The 22403-nt window shown below is 34.5% G+C and overlaps 1 protein-coding gene across 1 annotated transcript in view; it reads left to right on the forward strand.

Moving 5' to 3' along the window:
• The first annotated feature begins 390 nt into the window (after positions 1–390).
• Positions 391–22403, forward strand: part of LOC128655958 (cytochrome P450 2C5-like) — a 127527-nt gene continuing 105514 nt past the window's right edge. The window contains exons 1-4 of the mRNA XM_053709566.1: positions 391–573; positions 1745–1907; positions 19804–19953; positions 21146–21306. Coding sequence (XP_053565541.1) covers positions 391–573; positions 1745–1907; positions 19804–19953; positions 21146–21306 — 657 coding nt within the window. The remainder of the gene's footprint in view (positions 574–1744; positions 1908–19803; positions 19954–21145; positions 21307–22403) is intronic.

Raw genomic sequence — 22403 nt, forward strand, 5'->3', positions numbered from 1 at the left:
ACCATGTGACAGCCATCAGCCAATCACAAATGCATACACGTACCATGTGACAGCAATCAGCCAATCACAAATGCATATACGTTTATTCTGTGAATTCTTGCACATGCTCAGTGGGAGCTGGTGACTTAAAAAGTTTAAATATAAAAAGACTGTGCACTTTTTTAATGGAAGTAAATTGAAAAGTTGTTTAAAATTGCATGCTCTATCCGAATAATGAAAGTTTAATTTTGACTTGAGTGTCCCTTTATGCGAGTCATAATCTATTTTGCTGGTGGTGTGTATGTATGTATATATATATATATGTGTGTGTGTGTGTGTGTGTGTAAATATTCTTTGATAGCTTTTGTCTCAGGATGTTCTTTTCTTTTGCAGGTACTGCTGACGACAAACATGGTTTTCATTGATCCCGTCTCAATAGTTCTATCCATTATTCTATGTCTATGTTTGATAAGCATTATTTATGGCTGGAATAGAAATGTTTACAAAAATTTCCCTCCTGGACCAATGCCTTTACCATTTATTGGACATTTGCATCTAATAAATAAGTATGAACCCTTTAAAACCTTTATGGAGGTAATATTTTACAGATATAACTTGTTAATTAATACAAAATGAAATAGTTGTGCATATGTAGTTTTAAATAGACTTAGGTTATTGTTATTGCTTTTTTGTTAGTATTTTATGTTCTGAATGGCATGGGATTTAAAGTGATTTTCATGATTACAATTGTTTACTTGGCTACCTTAAGCAAATGTTCATTATAAGTTTAAATTATTGAGTGGGAACAGCTTTCACAATGTAGTGTTGCTTTATTTTAAGAAACATATTTACAAATGTATTACAGTACTTTATTTAATTATTCCCTGCACTGAATAAAACCTCATTTTTGCTTGCCACCCTTGTAGAAATGTCTAATTCCACCAACAGAGGGTGTAAATCATCCCTATGAGCTAGTGCACATTTATATATAACCATACATTGGATATTTTTATTAATTTTTATATTTAATTATCTGTCTCTCTCTACATACTTTTCCAACATTTTGAAATAATAACTCAGAACTGGATGGTTGGGAAGGGAGCCTGGGCTGCTGGGGTGGGTTGATAGGTTAAAGGGATACAAAGCCCACATTTTTTATTTCATGATTCAGATAGTGCATGTAATTTTAATCAACTTTCTTATTTACTCCTATGATCAAATTTTCTTCGTTCTCTTGGTATCTATATTGAAAAAGCAGAAAAGTATGCTTAGGAGCTGGCCCATTTTGGTTCAGAACCCTGGGTAGCACTTGCTGATTGGTGGGCACCTTTAGCTACCAATCGGCAAGCGCTACCCAGGTGCTGAACCAAAAATAGGCCGGTACCTAAGTTTACATTTCTGCTTTTTCAAATAAAGATACCAAGAGAATGAAGAAAAGTTGATAATAGGAGTAAATTAGAAAGTTGCTTAAAATTGCCTGCTCTGTCTGAATCATGAAAGAAAAAAATTGGGCTCTGTATCCCTTTAATTAGGTGATAGGGGATTGGATGGCCATGTGCATGTTTGGGCAGTTCTGAGCAGAGCTGAAACAGTTAAAGAATTTAATAAAATGAATTGGGATATAAGCAGATGAAAACAGGAGAGATCTATTTACAACTGCCTTGTAAATCATAGCATGATTAAAAGTTTTAATATTGTTATTAAACTGTTGCATTTCTAGTGCTAAATTTAAATAAAAAAACTGCCACATCGTTTTTTCCCCTAGCTATCTGAAAAGTATGGGCCTGTGTTCTCCATCCAATTGGGAACCAAAAGGTTTGTTGTACTCTGTGGATATGAAGCACTGAAGGAAGCTCTAGTGAACAATGCTGATGAGTTTTCCTGGAGAGGTGAAATGCCAATTTTTGATGAAGTAGCTAAGGGACACGGTGAGTATTTTATTTTTTAATTTGCTTAAACCAATGAAAATCTTGCCCTAAATGTAGTAAAGTCATTTGGTTAGAATTAATTATGTACTGAGTGGGTCTTCACTTTGGTTGTATAATTACACATGAAGCTACTGGACAAGTGTACGACAAAAGTAAAAAAAAAAAGATGAAATTGATTTGTTTCATTAGGCGATTCGTTCATTCATATCAAACGGTTACTCTATAAGTGGGAAAGGTTTTATGCAGGTTAAAGAGGCTTCAAATTTGACACCATTCATTAGCTATCCACAATGCTTTTGTCCGTAAGCTTCAATTTTAATCTAGTACTTCCTGGCCCATTAAGAAAAAGAAGAAAAAACAGAAAAAAAACTTTTCTTGTGCTGCTTCTAGCTTGAAGATAGACGTTTCCTGTAGAAAATATCAAACAAATTTTTGTTAACAAACAAATTCTGAACATCCCCATAAATGAATATCAGATGAAACAATTATTATTATTATGTTTTGTGACAAATGATTTGTTCTAAATAATTATTTTGTCTGTGCGCATGTACATTAACAATTAAAGTTTTTTTAAATGGCAGATCCATTCCACAATAACCTATTCAACCAAAGTATTTATGTTCTTTATTAAAGAGATAGGAAAGTCAAACTTAAACTTGCATTATTCAGACATTCACTTCCATTTTCAAATTTACGTTGTTCTCTTGGTATTAGTTGTTGAAAAATAATATCTATATATCTCACATTAGTGGGGGATAGCTGATGATTGGTGCCTAAATACATTTGTCTCTTGTGATTAGCTGACTAGTTGAATTCAGTTACTTCTTAGTAGTGCATTGCTGCTACTTCAGCAATTGATATCAAGAGAACAAAGCAAATTTGGTAATATAAGTACATTGGAAAGTTGTTTCAAATTGTATTTTCTATATGTATCCTGAAAAAAAAATAGGTTTCCTGTCCCTTTAAACAACAGACCGATAGTAGTTTAGTTCTTTTTACATTTGGCTTAGTGAATTTATAGTAGCACACATCTTGTATTGATTTAGCAGGTACTCTGTCAATATAACACTTTTCTGCTTTTAAGAAAATAAATATTTATGCAATTAAAAAAAAATGCTTTTAGAAATATGTATAGAATCTTTAGTTCAAACTCAGAAACCCATTCCCTTTATATTGGTAATAAACGGCTAGATTACGAGTTTTGCATTATGAGCGGCTCTGTACTAACTTGCAAGTTATTTCCACCGCTCACCTCCCTATAGCGCTGCTATTACAGGTTTGCAAAAACCTGGCATTAGCAGGCAATATGGCAGCGTTGAGCAAAATTGAGCTCCATACCACACCCAAATACCAGCGCTGCTCTGCGCTGGTTTTATGTCCTCTTGCACGATTTCCCAATAGACATTAATGGGGAGACCCGGCTAAAAAAAGCCTAACACCTGCAATAAAGGAGCGTAAAGCACCGTAACGCAGCCCCATTGATTCCTATGGGGAAAGAAAAGTTATGTTTACACCTAACACCCTAACATAAACCCTGTCTAAAAACCCCTAATCTGCTTCCCCCAACATCCCCGACACCTACATTACAATTATTAACCCCTAATCTGCCGCTCCCGACATTGCCAACACCTACCTACACTTATTAACCCCTAATCTGCCGCCCCCAATGTCGCCGCCACCTACATTACAGTAATTAACCCCTAAACTGCTGCCCCTGACATCGCTGCCACCTACCTACACTTATTAACCCCTAATCTGAGGCCCCCAATGACCCCGCAACCTACCTACACATATTAACCCCTAATCTGCCACCCCCAACATCGCCGCCACTATACTAAAGTTATTAACCCCTAAACCTAACCCTAAGTCTACAAAACACACTGGAAGTATTAACAGCGCAACTTGGTAGAGAAGTGGATATGGGATGGTAGCGTTAAAGCAAGAGGGATATTAAAATAAGTTAAAATAGCTAAAAGATTGAATTAATACTGCAGCAACTACTCATCAAAAAAATATTAAATAAGAAATACACATGCAAATTAATATAAATTCATACATAAAAATATAAATACTTAAAAAGCAAATAGAAAATGGTTAAAAAGCAGTTGATCTGTCTGAATACTTAAAAAGCAATAGAAAATGGTTAAAAAGCAGTTGATCCGTCTGAATAGATATTACCCAATACTGGGGAGTGTCCTTAGGAGTATTCACATAGAATAGTGATTGTTGCGGTAGTTTGTAATGCCAACTCCTAATCACTGTCTTTAGAAAATGAGGTGCAGCTACTTCCAGAGGCTTGTTTCCAAACGCTCTCTTTATTTGTAGATCCTATGGCGAAAAGAAGAAACAGCGCAACCCCACATCAAGGTAGCAGTTTCCACAAATGTATTAAATACACAAACGTAATGCACTTACAAACAGGCTAAAAGATATCACATTAATCCCTTCGTAGGGAAAGAGAAGCGGGTCCCAGTTCACTTAAAAATCCTTCAGGACACAGCTATATTGCTGCCGCTTTAATGCTTCTTCCAAACAGTCTTAGTATATTGGAGCCGTCCTTAGCTCCACCCCCAATGCGTTTCGTCTGCGCTCTCCAGACTTTTTCAAGAGGAAATGATGATGTTTAGCACGCTCCTGTACGTTGCTATTTACATCCGATCGTCACTTCTGATTGGTTGCTCACTGACCTATCCAATAGCAGGATGCGAACAAGCCTCTTTTTTCTAAAGGCAATATCGTAAGCTAATTCGCTTGCTGAAAAATAAATATGCACTCCTGCTTTTTGTCAGCACACTTCATTAACTGTTTGAATACGCATATCTTCTAAGCATTAATACATGAATACTAAAATATTAAGAATATAAATTAATAATATAAATTAATAAACGTGATTGAACCTATACATATATGCAATTCATTATCTACAAATCTGTATTGACATTATAATTGACTTCATCAACTTCATAGAGAAACTAAATTAATACTTACATATAAAATTCATACTTCATATATAATAAGTATTCTTCTTAAAGAAACCTATATAACATTAAAAAAATTGATACAAATTCATTCAACAGTCCATTTAAAAATTGATTACATTTTCTATATCAAAGGGAAAGATATACTGTATTTACAGCATGAAAGCCTGCAAGTCTATATCAACATTTAACCCTTTTGGGGCCATACAATTAAGCAGGTGAATCCATTTGGTTTCACACTTTCTGAGGTGCATTAACCTCTGCTGTTCATTGCCCACTAATTGTGGTATGGTCTCTAATATTTTTACTTTGAGGTTATTTGGATTTTTATTGTGCACCCTCCTAAAGTGTTCAGATACACTGTGATTTTCATATCCTTTGGTTATGTTTTCTATGTGTTCATATATGCAGCGTTTGACTCTCCTTTTCGTTCTTCCTACGTAAATTAAATTGCATTCACACATAAGATAATGCACCGCATATATGGACACACATGAAGCTCTATCTTTAATTTTAAATTCTTTAGAATGATCCCAGTTGAAAACATTATCACCCTTACTGATGAGACTACACATACAAAAGTTTAGTCTACCACATTTGAAAGTTCCCCCTTTATTAATGCACCAATCTGAGAGAGTCCCTTTCTTTGTATTTTTGATTTCTCTTAATTTAGATGGGGCTAATATATTTTTAATGCTTTTATTTTTCTTAAAAATAGTTACCGGGTAGGGCTCCAAATGGGGTCCTAACACAGGATCAGCCAAAAGGATATTCCAATGTTTTTTAAGTGTAGTTTTAATGAAATTAGCACCTAAATTATATGTTGTTATAAATTTAGCTCGCCATTTCTTTTCCTCATTATGGGTTTTAGTAACAACTTGATTTTCATTTGTGCTAAGCAAAAGATCCCCTCTATCTTTATTTCTACTCTCTATTCTAGCTCTCTGTACTAAACCACTGTCATACCCTTTCTTTAAAAATGTATCTTCTAACTGATCAGCTTCTATCTCAAAATCATCTATGTTGGTACAGTTTCTACGAATCCTAAGAAATTGGCCATAAGGTATATTTCTTTTCTATTGGGGCAGGTGGCCACTCCCTGCATTTAAAAACCCATTACTATCCACTTCTTTCTTGAAATTCTTGACCGCTGTTTTATTGGTAATTGGATCAATGAAAAGACATAAATCCAAAAATTCTATTTCACTCTTATGTATTTTGCTTGTAAATTCCAGATTAAAGTTATTATTATTAAGATGACTAATAAACTCCATGGCTTCTATATCACTACCTTTCCACACTATGAGAATGTCATCGATATAGCGCCGATATATCATGACATTCTCATTGTATGGGTTGTTATTCCACACGTACTTCTCCTCGAAAGCAGCCATATAGATGTTGGCATAGGAAGGGGCCATGGGCGTACCCATGGCCGTTCCTTGTATCTGCTGATAAAACTTTTTCTCGAACGAGAAGAAATTGTGGAATAAGATAAATTCAATCCCTCTTGCTAAATACTTGACTTGTATCGGTGGTAAATCACTAAATTTATCAAAGAACTCCTCAAAAGCTTTCACTCCCTCTATGTGTGGTATATTCGTATATAACGAAGTAATATCGCAAGATATCCATAAAAAACTATCATCCCATGTTATGCCTTCAAATAATTTTATAGTTTGGGCAGTATCTTTTAGGTAAGATCTAGTTTTCCTAACAGTTGGCTGTAAGAACCAATCTAGATAACTAGAAAGATTACTAGTTAGAGACCCCACCCCGGAGACTATAGGTCTCCCGGGTGGGTTTACTTTGTCCTTGTGTACCTTTGGTAGGTGGTAAAATAAAGGTACCGAAGGACAAGAAATCAAAATAAAATTAGCTTCCTCAGTGGTTAATATACTATCTTCCCTTCCTTTTAATACAAAGGCATGTAGCTCTAAGCTATACTGGGAGGAGGGATCCCTATCCAGTCTTTTATAGGTTTTTGTACAGCTTAATAGTCTGTATGCCTCATTTAAATATATATCTCAATCCTGGATAACAATCCCTCCTCCCTTGTCCGCTTGTCTTATGGTAATTGTTAAATCAGATTTAAGTTCGTCTAAAGCCTTTCTTTCTTGCTGTGTTAAGTTGTCCCTATATTTGAAGTTTTTTTTCTTTTTTAAAATTTCAAAGTAGCTCCTAAATTCTTCTTTTACTATTTCATTAAAAACTGGGATATAGTTACCTTGTGCAAATATAGGGTTAAAACTAGACTGTTTTTTAAAATTACTATGTTTAATGGGAATTTCTTCCTCATATACACTAACATTAAGGAACTCATCCTCTTCTTGTTGTTCCTCTATAGTTTGTGCATTAGATAAACATTCTTCATTCAGGCTAATTAGTGTATTCAAAACTTCAAGATCATGCTCACCTAATTGTGATTGAATAATACCCTTTCTTTCTTCTCTAAAATCAGTCTTTAAAAAATAACGTTGTAAAGTAAGCTTGCGTATGTATTTCTGTAGATCTATAAAAATTTCGAAGCTATTGGGAGGACTCTGAGGTGCAAATTTAAGTCCTTTACCCAATAGCTTATATTCACTTGTTGATAAAATTCTCTTAGATAAATTAAAAACATCTTTTTTCTCCTGTTCTAATACCTGCCTCTTGATCTTACATTCTCTAACTCGTATCCCTGCTCTGGATCCTCGTCTTGTTCCCACCTTCTTTTTGTGCCCTGTCTCCTCTCCTCCCTCTTCTCCTGTGGGTGGTAATTTGGGTGCTGATCCCACTGTCTCTCTTGTTGATTGTGATTGTATTGAGTTTTCTGTGGCCAAGTTTGTTGGGGCCTGTCCCTCCATAAAAAAGAGGAAGAAGAGGGAGCAGAAGGAGATACATATATATGAGAATTGTGATTATGTTTATTATGATGTTGTTCTCTTTGTATATGATTATTCGATTCTTTTCTAAAGTGGGCATGAGGTTTAGGTCTAGCCCCCTGCTCATTCCATCTGGGTGGTAAGGGTGATTCACCTAGAGCCTGAAATCGGTTCTGTGTCTCTACTCCATAATCACTTCTTTTACCTGCCTTTTCCACATTTCCCTTATTATGATTATTATTATGCATGATATTAGCTTTTTGGGATACAGGTTTTACTTCTCTATTTAAATTGTTCTCTTCCATGCGATGGGACTGGTCTTTATCTTGCAAGTAATTACCCCTTCTATTGTTACCTCTTCTTTCTATATGATTCCTATTATGAATCCTATCATTTTTGTAATCATCTTGATCCCTTTTAAACTTTTGTGTTTTGTGTATAATCAATTCTTTTTCTAGAGTGTCAATCCTAGTCATAATATCACTATTAATTTTCTTCCATTTTTCAATTTCCTTGAAATTATTAATTTTTGGAGTTAGATCTTTTATTTCCTTCTTTATATTTTCCAATTTAAATTCTCTATATTTTACTAATATTTTGATTAACGTCATAGAGCAGGTATGTAGGGCACTATCCCATTCTGTACTAAACTCTATTTCATCTAAGTTAAAGGCAGGCTATTTGTTAATCCTTAGTCCTCTAGGGATTATGTTGTGTAAAATATAATTATCTAATAAAATCAGATCATGCCACTCTTTAGTATCCTGGATTAATAATTTTTCCAATTGTCTAAAAAGATTATGAGGATCTTTACCTTCAGTGTTGTTACTATTGAGCAGATTAACTTTCCTTTGCCTATGTCTAATGTAATCTCCTCTATTCTCATTTTCTAAAGATGTAATATCCACCACCTCTTCCATAGTGCAGCTATCCTACGAAACACAAAATTTACAAAACACACTGGAAGTATTAACAGCGCAACTTGGTAGAGAAGTGGATATGGGATGGTAGCGTTAAAGCAAGAGGGATATTAAAATAAGTTAAAATAGCTAAAAGATTGAATTAATACTGCAGCAACTACTCATCAAAAAAATATTAAATAAGAAATACACATGCAAATTAATATAAATTCATACATAAAAATATAAATACTTAAAAAGCAAATAGAAAATGGTTAAAAAGCAATTGATCTGTCTGAATACTTAAAAAGCAATAGAAAATGGTTAAAAAGCAGTTGATCTGTCTGAATAGATATTACCCAATACTGGGGAGTGTCCTTAGGAGTATTCACATAGAATAGTGATTGTTGCGGTAGTTTGTAATGCCAACTCCTAATCACTGTCTTTAGAAAATGAGGTGCAGCTACTTCCAGAGGCTTGTTTCCAAACGCTCTCTTTATTTGTAGATCCTATGGCGAAAAGAAGAAACAGCGCAACCCCACATCAAGGTAGCAGTTTCCACAAATTTATTAAAAACACAAAAGTAATGCACTTACAAACAGGCTAAAAGATATGGCATTAATCCCTTCATAGGGAAAGAGAAGCGGGTCCCAGTTCACTTAAAAATCCTTCAGGACACAGCTATATTGCTGCCGCTTTAATGCTTCTTCCAAACAGTCTTAGTATATTGGAGCCGTCCTTAGCTCCACTCCCAACGCGTTTCGTCTGCGCTCTCCAGACTTTTTCAAGAGGAAATGATGATGTTTAGCACGCTCCTGTACGTTGCTATTTACATCCGATCGTCACTTCTGATTGGTTGCTCACTGACCTATCCAATAGCAGGATGCGAACAAGCCTCTTTTTTCTAAAGGCAATATCGTAAGCTAATTCGCTTGCTGAAAAATAAATATGCACTCCTGCTTTTTGTCAGCACACTTCATTAACTGTTTGAATACGCATATCTTCTAAGCATTAATACATGAATACTAAAACATTAAGAATATAAATTAATAATATAAATTAATAAACGTGATTGAACCTATACATATATGCAATTCATTATCTACAAATCTGTATTGACATTATAATTGACTTCATCAACTTCATAGAGAAACTAAACTAATACTTACATATAAAATTCATACTTCATATATAATAAGTATTCTTCTTAATGAAACCTATATAACATTAAAAAAAATTGATACAAATTCATTCAACAGTCCATTTAAAAATTGATTACATATTCTATATCAAAGGGAAAGATATACTGTATTTACAGCATGAAAGCCTGCAAGTCTATATCGACATTTAACCCTTTTGGGGCCATACAATTAAGCAGGTGAATCCATTTGGTTTCACACTTTCTGAGGTGCATTAACCTCTGCTGTTCATTGCCCACTAATTGTGGTATGGTCTCTAATATTTTTACTTTGAGGTTATTTGGATTTTTATTGTGCACCCTCCTAAAGTGTTCAGATACACTGTGATTTTCAAATCCTTTGGTTATGTTTTCTATGTGTTCATATATGCGGCGTTTGACTTTAATATAAATTTATTTGAAGGCATAACATGGGATGATAGTTTTTTATGGATATCTTGCGATATTACTTTGTTATATACGAATATACCACACATAGAGGGAGTGAAAGCTTTTGAGGAGTTCTTTGATAAATTTAGTGATTTACCACCGATACAAGTCAAGTATTTAGCAAGAGGGATTGAATTTATCTTATTCCACAATTTCTTCTCGTTCGAGAAAAAGTTTTATCAGCAGATACAAGGAACGGCCATGGGTACGCCCATGGCCCCTTCCTATGCCAACATCTATATGGCTGCTTTCGAGGAGAAGTACGTGTGGAATAACAACCCATACAATGAGAATGTCATGATATATCGGCGCTATATCAATGACATTCTCATAGTGTGGAAAGGTAGTGATATAGAAGCCATGGAGTTTATTAGTCATCTTAATAACAATAACTTTAATCTGGAATTTACAAGCAAAATACATAAGAGTGAAATAGAATTTTTGGATTTATGTCTTTTCATTGATGCAATTACCAATAAAACAGCGGTCAAGAATTTCAAGAAAGAAGTGGATAGTAATGGGTTTTTAAATGCAGGGAGTGGCCACCTGCCCCAATGCAAAAGAAATATACCTTATGGCCAATTTCTTAGGATTCGTAGAAACTGTACCAACATAGATGATTTTGAGACAGAAGCTGATCAGTTAGAAGATACATTTTTAAAGAAAGGGTATGACAGTGGTTTAGTACAGAGAGCTAGAATAGAGAGTAGAAATAAAGATAGAGGGGATCTTTTGCTTAGCACAAATGAAAATCAAGTTGTTACTAAAACCCATAATGAGGAAAAGAAATGGCGAGCTAAATTTATAACAACATATAATTTAGGTGCTAATTTCATTAAAACTACACTTAAAAAACATTGGAATATCCTTTTGGCTGATCCTGTGTTAGGACCCCATTTGGAGCCCTACCCGGTAACTATTTTTAAGAAAAATAAAAGCATTAAAAATATATTAGCCCCATCTAAATTAAGAGAAATCAAAAATACAAAGAAAGGGACTCTCTCAGATTGGTGCATTAATAAAGGGGGAACTTTCAAATGTGGTAGACTAAACTGTTGTATGTGTAGTCTCATCAGTAAGGGTGATAATGTTTTCAACTGGGATCATTCTAAAGAATTTAAAATTAAAGATAGAGCTTCATGTGTGTCCATATATGCGGTGTATTATCTTATGTGTGAATGCAATTTAATTTACGTAGGAAGAACGAAAAGGAAAGTCAAACGCTGCATATATGAACACATAGAAAACATAACCAAAGGATATGAAAATCACAGTGTATCTGAACACTTTAGGAGGGTGCACAATAAAAATCCAAATAACCTCAAAGTAAAAATATTAGAGACCATACCACAATTAGTGGGCAATGAACAGCAGAGGTTAATGCACCTCAGAAAGTGTGAAACCAAATGGATTCACCTGCTTAATTGTATGGCCCCAAAAGGGTTAAATGTCGATATAGACTTGCAGACCTTAATGCTGTAAATACAGTATATCTTTCCCTTTGATATAGAATATGTAATCAATTTTTAAATGGACTGTTGAATGAATTTGTATCAATTTTTTTTAATGTTATATAGGTTTCTTTAAGAAGAATACTTATTATATATGAAGTATGAATTTTATATGTAAGTAATAATTTAGTTTCTCTATGAAGTTGATGAAGTCAATTATAATGTCAATACAGATTTGTAGATAATGAATTGCATATATGTATAGGTTCAATCACGTTTATTAATTTATATTATTAATTTATATTCTTAATGTTTTAGAATTCATGTATTAATGCTTAGAAGATATGCGTATTCAAACAGTTAATGAAGTGTGCTGACAAAAAGCAGGAGTGCATATTTATTTTTCAGCAAGCGAATTAGCTTACGATATTGCCTTTAGAAAAAAGAGGCTTGTTCGCATCCTGCTATTGGATAGGTCAGTGAGCAACCAATCAGAAGTGACAATCGGATGTAAATAGCAACGTACAGGAGCGTGCTAAACATCATCATTTCCTCTTGAAAAAGTCTGGAGAGCGCAGACGAAACGCGTTGGGGGTGGAGCTAAGGACGGCTCCAATATACTAAGACTGTTTGGAAGAAGCATTAAAGCGGCAGCAATATAGCTGTGTCCTGAAGGATTTTTAAGTGAACTGGGACCCGCTTCTCTTTCCCTATGAAGGGATTAATGCGATATCTTTTAGCCTGTTTGTAAGTGCATTACTTTTGTGTATTTAATAAATTTGTGGAAACTGCTACCTTGATGTGGGGTTACGCTGTTTCTTCTTTTCGCCATATAACCCTAAGTCTAACCCTAACCCTAACGTAACTCTAACCCTAACACCAATAACTTTGACATAATTAAAATAAATCTAAATAAAAATTACTATTAATACCTAAATAATTCCTATTTAAAACTAAATACTTACCTATAAAATAAAACCTAAGCTAGCTACAATGTAACTAATAGTTACATTGTAGCTATCTTAGGTTTTATTTTTATTTCACAGCTAAGTTTGTATTTATTTTAACTAGGTAGACTAGTTAGTAAATAGTTAATAACTATTTACAAACTACCTAGTTAAAATAAATACAAATTTACCTGTAAAATAAAACCTAACCTGTCTTACACTAACACGTAGATTTACACTACAATTAAATCCATAACATTAAAGGGACACTGAACTCAATTTTTTTCTTTTGTGATTCAGATAGAGCATGCAATTTTAAGCAACTTTCTAATTTACTCCTATTATCAATTTTTCTTCGCTCTGTTGCTATCTTTATTTGAAAAAGAAGGCATCTAACCTTTTTGTACTATTCAGTTCTCTGGACAGCAATTTTTTATTGGTGGATGAATTTATCCACCAATCAGCAAGGACAACCAAAAAATGGGCCGGCGTCTAAACTTACATTCTTGCATTTCAAATAAAGATACCAAGAGAATGAAGACAATTTGATAAGAGGAGTAAATTAGAAAGTTGCTTAAAATTTCATGCTCTATCTGAATCATGAAAGAAAAAAAATTGGGTTCAGTGTCCCTTTAATTAAATACAATAAACTAAATAAAAAAAAATAATAAACACTAAATTACACAAAATAAAAAAGAAATGATCGAATAATGAAACTAATTACACCTAAACTAATAGCCCTATCAAAATAAAAAAGACCCCCAAAATAAAAAAAACCCTAGCCTAAACTAAACTGCCAATAGCCCTTAAAAGGGCCTGTTGCGGGGAATTGCCCCAAAGAAATCAGCTCTTTCACCTGTAAAAAAATACAAGCAACCCCCCAACAGTAAAACCCACCAACCACACAACCAAACCCCCCAAATTAAATCCTATCTAAAAAAAACTAAGCTCCCCATTGCCCTGAAAAGGGCATTTAGCTCTTTTTCAGCCTAAACCCTAAGCTAAAAATAAAACCCACCCAATAAACCCTTTAAAAAACCTAACACTAACCCCCGAAGAACCACTTACAGTTTTTGAAGACCGGACATCCTTTCTCAACGAAGCCGGGAGAAGTCTTCATCCAAGCGGGCAGAAGTCCCAACGAAGCCGGGAGAAGTCTTCATCCAAGCGGCAAGAAGTGGTCCTCCAGGCGGGCAGAAGTCTTCATCCAGATGGCATCTTCTATCTTCATCCTTCCGACGCGGAGCGGCTCCATTCTCAAGACATCCAGCGGGGAGCATCCTCTTCTTTCGAATCCTCTTGAAGAAAGAAGGTTCCTTTAAATGACGTCATCCAAGATGGCGTCCCTTGAATTCCGATTGGATCAGCCAATTGGAATTAAAGGTGAAAAAATCCTATTGGCTGATGCAATCAGCCAATAGGATTGAGCTTCAATCCTATTGGCTGATCCAATCAGCCAATAGAATGCGAGCTCAATCTAATAGGATTTTCCAATAGGCTTTTTTCACCTTTAATTCCGATTGGCTGATAGAATTAGCCAATCAGAATTCAATGGACGCCATCTTGGATGACGTCATTTAAAGGAACCTTCATTCTTCAAGAGGATTCGAAAGAAGAGGATGCTCCGCGCCGGATGTCTTGAAGATGGAGCCGCTCTGCGTCGGAAGGATCAAGATAGAAGATGCCGTCTGGATGAAGGCTTCTGCCCGCCTGGAGTACCACTTCTTGCTGCTTGGATGAAGACTTCTCCCGGCTTCATCGAGGACTTCTGCCCTCTTGGATAAAGACTTCTTCTGGCTTCGTTGAGGATGGATGTCCGGTCTTCAAAAACTGTAAGTGAATCTTCAGGGGTTAGTGTTAGGTTTTTTTAAGGGTTTATTGGGTGGGTTTTATTTTTAGTTTAGGGTTTTGGCTGAAAAAGAGCTAAATGCCCTTTTAAGGGCAATGCCCATCCAAATGCCCTTTTCAGGGCAATGGGGAGCTTAGGTTTTTTTAGATAGGATTTTATTTGGGGGGTTTGCTTGTGTGGGTGGTGGGTTTTACTCTTGGGGCGTTGTTTGTATTTTTTTTACAGGTAAAAGAGCTGATTTCTTTGGGGCAATGTCCCGCAAAAGGCCCTTTTAAGCGCTATTGGCAGTTTAGTTTAGGCTAGGGTTTTTTTTATTACTGGGGGGGCTTTTTATTTTAATAGGGCTATTAGATTAGGTGTAATTAGTTTAAATATTTGATCATTTCTTTTTTATTTTGTGTAATTTAGTGTTTATTATTTTTTGTAATTTAGTTAATTGTATTTAATTAATATAATTAATTTAATTGTAGTGTAAGGTTAGGTGTTAGTGTAAGACAGGTTAGGTTTTATTTTACAGGTAAATTTGTATTTATTTTAACTAGGTAGTTAGTGAACAGTTAATAACTATTTACTAACTAGTCTACCTAGTTAAACTAAATACAAACTTAGCTGTGAAATAAAAATAAAACCTAAGATAGCTACAATGTAACTACTAGTTATATTGTAGCTAGCTTAGGGTTTATTTTACAGGTAAGTATGTTTTAAATTGGAATTATTTAGGTATTAATTGTAATTTTTATTTAGATTTATTTTAATTATGTTAAAGTTAGTGGGTGTTATGGTTAGGGTTAGGTTTAGGGGTTAATAACTTTAGTATAGTGGCGGCAATTTTGGGGGCAGCAGATTAGAAGTTAATAACAGTAATGTAGGTTTCGGCGATGTTTGGGACAGCAGATTAGGGGTTAATAATATTTAACTAGTGTTTGCGATGCGGGAGTACGGCAGTTTAGGGATTAATATGTGTATTATAGTGGTGGCGATGTCCGGAGCGGCATTTAGGGGTTAATAATTTTATTTTAGTGTTTGCGATGCGGGAGGGCCTCGGTTTAGGGGTTAATAGGTAGTTTATGGTTGTTAGTGTACTTTTTAGCACTTTAGTTATGAGTTTTATGCTACGACTTTGTAACATAAAAGCCATAGCTACTCACTTTCAGTTTACGGTATGGATCTTGACGGTATAGGCTGTACTGCTCACTTTTTGGCCAGGCAGGCAAACTCGTAATACCGGCGTTATGGAAGTCCCATTGAAAAATGACTTTTTGAAAGCTGTGGTAGTTACGTTGCGTTACGGCCAAAAAAGTGTGCGGGACAGATATACCTGCAAAACTCGTAATAGCAGCGGTAGTGAAAAAGCTTTGTTATGAAGCTTTTTCACTCATAACGCAAAACTCGTAATCTAGCCGATAGAGTTTTAATATAATAATTTTGAAGATTGGTGTTATCAGCAAGGAAGAATTAAAATTTAGTGGGCAGGATTACATATCAGGTTTTGCATTAATTTGTGCACAGGTTAAATTGCACTCATATTACAAGTTGATAGTAAACGTGACCACTTGAGCACAATTGAAGTAAACGCTTGTCGGGTTAGCGTGTCCTCAGAGCTGTGGTTAACTGTTACGCAAAACAAAAAAGTTGTACAAAACATATCAAAAATACATTACAAAGTACCCTTACACTCATAATAATACCATCTAATAAAATTATTCAAAAAAATATTGCACAAAAAAAGTTATAAGGGCTCAAAGGTTTTAAAGAAAAAAAAGGCAGGCAAAGGGCTTTAACATAGAGACACATAGATATATCTCTAAGATGTATATGCATGTATATATATATATACCTATATATGTGTTTAAATGTATTCATGTACTTATATGTGTACATATGTATTTATATATATATATATATATATATATATATACACATATAAATACATAAATATATATGAATATATATATAGACATATAAGATGTATATGCATGTATATATATATATATATATATATATGCCTATACATGTGTAAAAATGTATTTATGTATTTATATGTGTACATATGTATTTACATATATATATATATATATATATATATATATATATATATATATACATATAAATACATAAATATATATATATATATATATATATATATATATATATATATATATATATATATATATATAGACATATATAGAAGTGCATTGGAGCCCTTTGCAGGTAACTAGATAAAAACATCTAAAAGTATATTTAGGCAATATTCATATTTAAAAGTGTTATACTGTGTATTTACTGCAACTATTTCTCATTCCAATGTTCTGCACATAGCATATATACATTTATATATTTCTATAAATAGGTATATATATATATATATATATATATATACCTATATATAGGTATAGATAAATTGTACCAAAATACCATCAGACATATGTACAAATATGTATTTATAAATAATAGAACATATTCTGCTATGTGAAGAACATATTCTGCTATAGAATATGAAATAATAATTATTTTCATGTTGGGTTAGTGCACATGAGACTATGCGATCAGGTTTGTGAGTGAGTTGGGTGTTAGTTGTTTTTCCACATTTTTTGCTCCATTGACTTTTATGGGGTATAATAATAATATAATAATAATAATTTGCAATTTATGTAGAGCTTTTCTCCCTGTGAGACTCAAAGCACTTTACAAATATACCAACATAAGACATAAAAATTAGGAGTTTCTGAAGGTCAGATAAGCGGACTGAATGCCTGATGGAAGAGGTGGGTCATTAGCTTTTTTTTTTTAAAGTCTGTAAGGACGGTGCCTCTCTGATTGCGCATGGTAAAGAGTTCCAGAAAGTAGGGGCAGCATGGCAGAATGCTCTGGAGCCTGAGTTTCTCCTTATCCTTGGCACTGAGAGGATGGATGTGTTGGCTGACCTAAGTGAACTGATGGGATGTAGGGTGTCAGGAGCTCTTTCAGGTACTGTGGGCCTTGGTTGTTTAAGGCTTTGAAAGTCAGCAGGCCAATTTTAAAATATGTTCGCCATTTAATTGGAAGCCAATGCAGGGAGTGGAGAACAGGTGTTATGTGGCAGGAGTGAGTTTGATTGGTCAATAGTCTGGCTGCTGCGTTTTGTACTGTCTGAAGGCAATGGAGTTCTTTTTTTGGGAGGCCCAAGTAAAGTGCATTGCAGTAATCTAGCCTAGAGGATACAAATGCATGGATTAATGTTGGCATATCATCCGGGGGAATTAAGTGTTGTATCCTGGCCATGTTTTTCAGATGAAAGTAGGCAGATTTTATTACGGAGGAAATTTGCTGTTTAAAAGATAGCCCAGCGTCAATCAGCACTCCGAGGTTTCGTACCTTTGCTGAACTAACGAGTTCAGAGCCTCCAAGCTCCAGGCCAGTTGGGTGATCGTGGGATATTTTTGATGCTCGGGGTCCCCTCACCAAGAGTAACTCTGTTTTGTCCGGGTTCACTTTGAGACAGCTAGCATTCATCCATTCGATGAGGTCTGTTAAGCAACTGTTTATGCAGCATGCTGGGTCTGTAGTATCTGGAGCAAAGGAAAAGTAGAGTTGTGTGTCATCAGCGTAACAATGATACCTTAGGCCATGTTGGTTAATGATGTCCCTCAGTGGTAGTAAGTAAATTGCGAATAGCATGGGAGACAGGATAGATCCTTGTGGAACTCCACAGGCCAGTTCTGTTGGTGCTGATGAGCTTGATCCTGATATTACTCTCTGTGATCTACCAGCGAGGAAAGATTTAAACCAGTTAAGGACTGCGCCTCCTAGACCACAGATATACTGCAAGCGCTCTATTAGAATCCTATGGTCAATGGTGTCAAATGCAGCTGAGAGATCCAGGAGGATTAGAATGGAGTAATCACCTTTGTCTCTTGCCATGAGGAGATCATTTAGCACTCGGACTAGCGCTGTTTCAGTGCTGTGGCGGCATCTGAACCCTGACTGGAAAGGATTGAATATGTTTAGGCGTGATAGATGGGCTTCCAGTTGAGTTGCCACTACTTTTTCAATTATTTTCCCCAGAAATTGGAGGTTGGATACTGGTCTGTAATTAGTCATTCAGTCTGGGTCTAATAAAGGTTTCTTTAGGAGTGGTTTTACCACAGCTTCTTTTAGAGGATCTGGGAAGGTTATCGTGATATTGTAAGTTCAGCATTTTGTGCCCGTTGGGTTAGGGCAAGACCAATAACTTTTTACTTTCAACTCATAATATGAGCGCAACCTGACACGCGCAATTAACTCTCGCGCGGGAGCTTTAAGTAGCGCTCCACTTGTAATCTGGCCCGGTATTTATTTTGTATCTAAAAATTAAAACATTACAAATAATTAACAATATTAAAATATAAATTGTCTCCCAATAAAATATCAGTCTCTGGAGTAAATTTTTTAATGTGCGAACGGACATGATATGATGTAGCGTATCATGTCCGCTGCACATCAATAAATGCCGACAGAATATGCTGTCGGCATTTATCATTGCACCAGCATTTCTTGTGAACTGCTGGTGCAATACCGCCCTCTGCAGATTCGCGGCCAATCGGCCACTAGCAGGGGTGTCAATCAAACCAATCGTATTCGATCGGGTTGATTTTTGTCCGCCGCCTCAGAGCAGGTGGACAGGTTATGGAGCAGCGGTGTTTAGACCGCTGCTTCATAACGTCTGTTTCCGGCGAACCTGAAGGGTCGCCGGAAACACGGGGCATCAAGCTCCGTATGGAGCTTGATAATTATGCCCCAATGTATTGATACCATGCCAGATATAGTTACTTTATGTAACTTGAAGTACCGATTACTCAACTTATAATAATTTGAACAGAAATGAAGAACTTCAAATGGTCCTTTGGTAGATCAAATACTATACAAGGTACCTTGTTTGTTGGTCACAACTGTGTAGTATGGGTGGAGGAATTAACTCACCCCTCATTAATCACTCATCTACATCCTTCATGTGTGGTGTTCTCATAGAGGTATAGTATTTTAAGCGTGGAAGGAGCATTTAAAGTTTTTTATTTCTCTTTAAATTATTATATGTATTTTTAATAAAAAAAAAAAGTTGTTACAAAAAATGTGTTTGTTTTGTTTTTTCATTTAATATGTTTATTTTTATTTTGCTTAGATAGGTATTTCTGCAATCTGTAGTTAATTTTCTAAATAGAATAAGGTATAGTTTGTATGGATATCTCACATAAAAAGCACTGCCATTGATTTTCAAATGTCATCAGTCACAATTCAAATGAATTATATTTTTATTTTATTTCAGGTGTTATTTTTGCAAACGGGGAAAATTGGAAAGTCATGAGGAGATTTACTCTTTCAACATTACGAGATTTTGGCATGGGAAAGAAATCTCTAGAAGAAAAGGTTAATGAAGAAAGTGATTCCTTAATACAGAAGATTGAATCTTTTAGTGGTCAGTACATTTTCATAGTTTTCTTTATACATTGTATAAGATGTTTGACATTTAAATGATTGAGTTTGAATACAAGTAGGTGTTTCACAATTACAAACAAATGACATTCTGTTCAAATAGTTTCTGGCAATAATTATGAACAATAAATGAGAGAGTCTATTCTCTCATTTGTGTATCTGTTTGGAAACATAGGCATTTTTCAGTTACAATTTGACTTTTGGATTAAACAATTGTATTGTGATAAAATCTGAGTGTACTTTTAGATTGTGAGGGGTTCAAAAATGTTCACCATAATCACATTCTCACTTGGAAATAAAATAATGATTTCATTGGAAGATAATTAGACACCAACATAAAGAGATAATTAATAATATCATAAACAGCCAATAATTTTTAGTAGTGTTAAAAAAAGTTTTCAAAACACATACAAAACATATTTAAATACAGTATTACACATATTTATTTATTTAAAAATATCAATTTAATATTAATACAAAAAAGTTTTATAAGGGTTGAAGGGGATATGGTTGGTATGTGACGAGGTGTTCGACTTAAAAGGGCTCTAATATATATCTTTACATGTCTATAGATATTTAAAAAAAAAAATCATATATATAGAGAGAGAAATAACTATTTTTAAAAAAAATTAAAAAAAATAATGTTTTCTTCTATGTAAAGTATTTCTTACATACATTAAAGTTTATCGCTGTTGGTCTAGTGCGGTGTTGGGTTAGCGTTCAATCGATAACTGTTAAAAAAAAATTGTAGCATGTCCCATAAAAGTCTATGGGAAGAAAAAGTTAGCACAGTCACAACATCTGAAGTTCTGAAACTGGTACCCCTGATCTTTCAAGCTAACTTTTTACTTTTAATCCATGCGCAATGTAAAATGTAACTTTGAGCACAGTTAGTGTGAGTGCGATCATTTTGTATTTGTTCATTTATTCATTCAGTTAATGACAGAATATCAGACACAATAGTCCAGATTCGAGATTCTTTGAAAGAATTTTTTTGCACATGACAATATCCTGCTAAAAACTTTTAAGTTAACCTTTTAACATTCTAAACAATATTATAACAAGATAAAATTGTAATGCTTGATATATTTTGTTTCATAAATAAATAAATAACAGTAAAATACTCTAAAGCAGTGTGCAATTGGTAATTTACATAAGTTTACTTTCATTAATAGGACAACCATTTGAGAACACCGTTACCATGAATGCTGCTGTTGCCAACATAATTGTATCTATATTACTTGATCATCGATATGATTATGAGGATCCTGTATTTCTCAGACTTATGAAAATAGTAAATGACAATATAAAGCTTTTGGGCCATCCAATGATTACAGTAAGTTATTGCTTTGAATTTGATTCTATACTGTGATAGGGCTGTCATAATGTCAGAAGGTTTGTTAGTTCCAAATGCTTAACTGGCAAATATGATCCGGATAAAATAGGAAGATTCACTTAAATAATGTTATTATTGCCAAATGCAACAATCAAATTCTAATTAGAATAAGCATTCTTGAGATAATTTGTTTCTTTAATTTGTTCTGTGGATTGTTAATTTATTTACACTGATGGCAATCAGGTTTCTAACTAGTTCTTTATTATACATTTACTGTTTTAGACCTCAGAAAAATGAAAAAATTACATTCAATAAGCCACCTACAGATTCTTTACCCATATTATCCGCCCCCTCCCATTTGTTACATCGTATTAGTCTTTCTCAATAGATATGTGCAATTCGTTTCGGATCGATTTGGAAATTCGGAAAATTCAGCAAATTCGGAGATTCGGATCGAACCGAATTTCCAAATTAAAATACTGCTGAATTTACCGAATAAATCCGAATTAATTCGGATTTATTCGGTAAATTCGGATGGCCATGGATTACACTAGTATTGTACAGTATATTAGGTTATATCACTCTGCTATGGGTTACACATAATATACTGTACATAATACTAGTCTAATCCCACCTAACACTTACCGAAATTCCGAATTTCCGAACCGAACCGAATCAAACTGAATGCAGCCGAATTTCTTCGAATCCGAAACGAATCCGAACCGAATCGATTCAAAATTTTCCGAATTCGAATCTATCCGAACCGAAATTCGAAAAATTCCGAATCGATCCGAACCGAACCGAACTGAATTTTTTCGCCATGCACATATCTATTTCTCAATCTCATACTTAGAGACCAATAATACAAAATTTGCCTAATGAAACATGAAAAAAATCATGAGAACATTAAAAGTTGCTGCCCTCAGGGGATTCTCTAGAAATGGTTTTCCCTGCAAGTTACGAGATGTCTACCATAGCTAGTAATGGAGGATGGTGAAAAGGGAAACTTTACTGGAGAGAGAGAAGCTAGCAGGAAGCAGTAGCACACTTACAAATTAATGGGATGGAAAAATGAAAATTGAAATCTGCATGTGTGC

The sequence above is a fragment of the Bombina bombina genome, chromosome 4, assembly GCF_027579735.1.
Source record: "Bombina bombina isolate aBomBom1 chromosome 4, aBomBom1.pri, whole genome shotgun sequence".
NCBI lineage: Eukaryota > Metazoa > Chordata > Amphibia > Anura > Bombinatoridae > Bombina > Bombina bombina.